At 38.0% G+C, this 5,173-nt stretch overlaps 1 protein-coding gene across 1 annotated transcript; it reads right to left on the bottom strand.

The window, feature by feature from the left end:
* Nucleotides 1–414: 414 nt before the first annotated feature.
* On the bottom strand, nt 415–2,670 carry LOC122683768 (rab-like protein 3). Its single transcript, XM_043887602.1, has 2 exons — nt 2,509–2,670; nt 415–2,231 (listed from the first exon to the last, which is right to left on the bottom strand). Exons 1-2 carry the CDS (start codon nt 2,644–2,646, stop codon nt 1,659–1,661), a joined length of 711 nt encoding a protein of 236 aa, XP_043743537.1. The 5' UTR covers nt 2,647–2,670; the 3' UTR covers nt 415–1,658.
* Nucleotides 2,671–5,173: the final 2,503 nt, after the last annotated feature.

The raw sequence follows: 5,173 nt of genomic DNA, 5'->3' as shown, positions 1-5,173 counted from the left end.
GTTAGGTCTCTGGAGGGTGATTATGGCGGTTCACACTCCTTGGAGCTAAATACAGATGAAAGGATTCTGGAGTTTAGGCTGTTCTGGCGTTTGGAACAATGGTCACATACCAGAGAAGCAGAGTGCTCCAGCTCACTCTTTCTTGTGTTGTTCTCACCTGTTCTTCCAGACAAATGTGGGTAAGAAGCCTCAGGGAGAACCCGAGGGAGGTATAATTTCTTCAGACCTGGGAAATCTGGGGGAAAACTCATTACTCAGTCTTAGAATGTCTTAGTTTAAAACAAACAAACAAAAAACATGGTCTGAAAACTACAAGATTTGGAATGGTAGGCTAGTTTAGCAGTCTTGTTTTACTAGAGATTAGCCTCTAGTCAGGAGAAAGAGAGAGTTCTAGTGAGTTGTCTCTTCCATTGATTTTTTTTTTTATATTATTATTATACTTTAATATGGAGCAAAATCAGGAGTGTGGAGTCTTACAGCAAAGCTAGAGGGAGAATATGTGTGAAAAGGTGTTGTTGAATAAGGCAGCAAATTACAATTTTTGCAAAACAGGTTTATATATTAATAAAGAACTGGGGCAAAGGGAATTATACAAGCAAAAACGATGGGTAAAAAAAGTAACGATGAACAGTTATGCATATACACACACACCGCCCCCAAAAATTTTAGATTATGAAATTCAAGAATCCTAGTCCATAATTCATGTAAATGTGTTGCTGTGGAACTTATTTTTACTTCTCTCCATAAATGCATTGTTAACACAAAGAATAATATTCTTAGTTTATGGACTATAGTTAAGGGACATTTTAGGAGTTGACTTTTCCTTCAAAAATAAAAATAAAAACTGAAGAGGGTGTAAATCCCTCTTACTGCCCTTGTGCAGGTCTTAGATTTCACCCTGCCTTTTTCCAAACAGAAAACAGTAAGAGGGTGCAGAAAGCTGTAACCTAAAGAGTGAAGGATTTAGTGAGCTGTCAATTTCTTGCAGAATTCTTCTTTACTGGTATTGCTGTTCTCTATGTATTATTAATCTATTTATATTTAACTCCAGCTATTAGTTTGCCTCTTCCAGCCACTGAGCCATTTGCAAAAGAGAAGAGAGAGAGACAAGGGTTGCTATTATTAGGCATCCTTGTGTGTGTGATGAAGGTGGAGACAATTAAATAATACCATTTTGCTTCTTTGAAAATGACAGAGATTGTTTGGGGTGGACAACTCAGGGCTGGTTAACATAACCTTTCCCCTCAGAAGGCAAAACAACGGAGATACATTTCTGAAGTACTTAATTAAGCCTTCAGCAATGAGTGTGGGAAAATTACAGACCCATAAAAATCCTCCAGTTCTAGGCAAGAGTAAATTTTCTCTGCAGCATTCTGTCACTGCTCATTTACTGCATCATTTTGACATCTCATATTTCCACAAGGTTTTTATATAATCTATAAACAGGGACAGAAAGGTGAAGAATAGAGAGAATGAGGACAAAGTCTGGACCTCCCACGCTGTTACTTCCTTTCAGTTTTCCATTAAAGGGTGAGGCTGAAGGGTGGCATTTTAAGATGATTTCATTAAAAGGCTGAGACATTAATAAACGACACAGCAAGAAGAAAGCTGTGAAAAACTGCCACCGCTTGCTCACTCTTCCAAAGGATGAGTGTAATTCAGTCATAATGTAAGCTCTTTAATGTTCCTCCCCCAAACCTTTTTCGATCAGGAAAGCCTGGAATCTGATTACCATCTCTTAAAAAGTATCTCTTCTCTATGACCTTATCAAAAAACCTACTGAGCTTGACAGCATTGGAAGAACCTGCAGCTAAGTACCATGGATTTGTGCAATCCAAGTTGATCTCTTCTGCATTGAAATCCTCAGCCAGGAAAGCAGTCCTAGTTAAAACTTCATGACGCTTGTTTTCATGAATCTGATCCAGTTTAGTCCCTATTACCAACAATTGGATTTGGTTATCAGCAAACTGTTCCCGGTCATAATCCCCATTTGTTACCAAGACTCCAGTTGGCACCAAATCCCTATTTAGAGCTTCCAATGACCAACGGTACAAGTTTTGGGATGACTTCTTATTTGTTAAGTCATGCACTAAAATAATACCATTTACAGAGTTGTAGAACACTGCTCTTGTGCTTTTCACACTGCTGGCACTGCCCACAGAGCCTCCAACATCCCACAGTTCTATATAGTAGGTCTTCTCCTCTGGAGTTCCTTCTTTGTAGTCATGAACGTCAGTATTCTTGTCTGGAGAATCCCACATATAGATTCCTGGCGTGCTGCAGTCCACGGGGTCGCAAAGAGTGGAAGACAACTGAGCAACTAAGAGGAGCACGCCACAGGGCAGAAACTAACAACATTCTAAGGCAGCCATACTCCAATAAAAATCAATTCAAAATTGATTTGGAAGAAATATAGTCATTTTCATATTTTCTTTAACGTTATTTAAAAACTTCCCACAAAGAAAACTTTAGGCCTGGAGGTTTTTAATTGTGAATTCTTCCAAATACTCTGACATCTACTGAGCAGCCCACAGTCCACGATGGATTTCCCAGCACTTGATTCTGGCACAGGAGATGAACTAAGGAAGATTTCCCAACACCTGAGTCTCCCAAAACCAGTACCTTCACTCGATCCAGAGACGCCATCTTGTCATTGCCTTCCTGAGGTTAACGCCTATTCCCTCTTCCATTGATTTATCTTTACTCTCCAACTGCCTGTAAATTAATTGTATCGAATGTCACTTGAGGACTTCTCAGGTACTCTAGTGGTTAAGACTCTGGACTTCCATTGCAGGGGTGAGGGTTCGATCCTTGGTCAGGGAAGTTCGACATGCCATGCAGTGCGACAAAAAAAGAAAAAGTCACTTGAGTTAGATGCCTCTGAGGGTAAGATTTTCTTCTCTCTGTGCTCGTGACCACGTTTGTGATTCAACCACATTGTTGTGGGATATTCCAGTAGGATCTGTTTCTTTCTCTGGTACCCAAAAAGGGTTCACAGAACCCTGGTGGGGGTTGTCAAAATATATAACAATTTTCCATCAGGGTCAAGTATTTGGAAAATGATGCCAAGAGCAAAAGAAGGAAATTAGAGATGTCTGTTTTCATTTACTTTTCAAGCTAATGATCTGTGAAAGGTTTGTGAAAACTATTTACTACTTTTAATATTCTGCCTTGCTCCATCTCATACCTTGGAAGTTTAAGCAATCTCTGGCTGATGCAGAGTAATTAGAAGCAGTCTGTTTCCTCCCCTGCCCAGTTTCCCAGATGTTGGAGAGTGGAATGTTGGAAGAGTGGAATGTTGGCTAAAATGAAGATTGGGCAATATTTTACATTTTAACTTATTGCAAAAGAATTGATACATTATTTAGCAGGTTCTGTAAATGAATCCTATTCTTTGATTTCACTTCCAAATGCCTTGAACAGAGACACAAAATTTAAATCATTTTGTGCTTCTTAGAACTGCTGCTCACCAGACTTCCTCAATATGCTTATTATTTGCCCAATAACATATACAGGAAGGCCTGTATTCCTAAGTCAAATTTTGGAGACAAGTCTGCTTTTAGATTTAGGTTTAGTTTTTTAGTTTGTTTACATTTGGCACCAAAACCACAAAAAATTTACGTGAGCCAATGCTCAAAAAACACTGCCATAAGCATGTCACTAGAAGCTGCTTTTGGCCCTAGATTGCCAAGAGGAAAGAAGCCAAACATAGATTTCCTGTTGAGGTCCTTGAGCAATATTATTAATAGTTTCTGCCAAATGCACATTTTGGGGATTAACTTTTTTTAAAAATAGCCATTAGCTAAGAATGTTGGGTGTGTTTTAAAACAACTCTAAATATAACAAAATTATCAGTGAGCTTATCTGTTACCACAGTTCATCAGTCCTTGATCCAATAAATATTTATTGAGCACCTATATTCTGCCAGGAACTACATGCTGATTTAAGACAAATTTAAAATAAATCTGAGTTTACTGTTACATTCTAAACAGTAAATATTGCAGAAAGATAAACAAACACTACACTTCAAGATAGTCACCTCTTTGTATTTTTATTCTAATAGTTCTCAAGTTGCCTAGTTCTGTTAGGGAAAAAAATATGCCTAATTAAGAATTATGAAAAATCAAAAAAGAAAAAAAGAAATTATGAAAATTCAAGGCTTTAATTTTTAATATTTATATTCTTAAATTTTCTTCCTTAATAATCAATTAAACAGACGAAAGATGAAAACAAAAAAGTAAGAAGTTCTGATAACATACCGGTCTCTGCATTATACACACATTCGACAGGAAACTTGCCTCAAAAGGATACTTTCTGACAGGAATATAGCAAAAATACTATAAAGCAATCAAGTAGATTTACGGGTGCTGGCCATTTAGGAACTGTGAGTATTTTATATTCTCAAAAGTATGCATGAGACACTCAAGCAGGCATTTCATTTTTGGATAAGGACTTAATGTCCCTAAAAACATACATGGGTTCTTATTCCCCCTTATTCCCTCTGTGTTGTAATTCAGAGTCTATGGTGCAATGAATACAAGTTTTTTTTTCCCCTCTAAAATATCTATTAAGCAGACTTCCCTGGAGGTCCAATGACTAAGACTCCACACTCCCAATGCAGGGGGCCCAGGTTCGATCCCTGATCAGGGAAATAGATCCCACATGCCACAGCTAAGACCCAGTACAGCCAAATAAATAAATGTATTTTTAAAATAAACTATTAAACATCACAAACATGCATTGTTGTCATCTTATTCAGGAATACTCAGTTAACCCAATCTTTCATTTTCATCTTGTTTTTAAGACAGTCAGGTGAAGTCATTTAAATTAGGTGTAAAGTAAGAATTTATACAAAAATACTTAAATTTGCCCACCAACTATTGAGCAGCTCTCTATTAAAGCAGTGTTTGGTGCTTCGTTTTATAAAGGTGAATAGGACATTGATTCAGCTTTCCAGGAACTTGCTGTCCAGCGGGGCCGACAGACTCAGACAAGTACCATACAAGGTACTAAGCAAGTCTGCACGGGAGAGAGACAATCTCCTGTGCCTGGGATAGGGGAAGGAAGTGTGGTTAACACGCAGGAGGGAACTTCTGCTTCTGGGAAGGTGAGTAAGTCTCAGTAAGACAGATTAGGTGAAAGGGAGATGAAGAAGAAAGTCAAGAAGTCATCA

This window comes from Cervus elaphus, chromosome 3, assembly GCF_910594005.1.
Source record: "Cervus elaphus chromosome 3, mCerEla1.1, whole genome shotgun sequence".
NCBI classification, from domain to species: Eukaryota; Metazoa; Chordata; class Mammalia; order Artiodactyla; family Cervidae; genus Cervus; species Cervus elaphus.
Note: the sequence above shows the minus strand (reverse complement) of the source record. Positions and strands in the feature narration are given on the sequence as shown.

What these genes read in the sequence shown, in the direction of transcription:
- LOC122683768 (XM_043887602.1), bottom strand. Translation starts at nt 2,646, where the DNA reads ATGGCGTCTCTGGATCGAGTGAAGGTACTGGTTTTGGGAGACTCAGGT. An exon ending in GCTGCTCAGTAGATGTCAGA is followed by an intron (nt 2,232 to 2,508) that starts GTATTTGGAAGA and finishes AAGAATACTGAC; the next exon opens with GTTCATGACTACAAAGAAGG.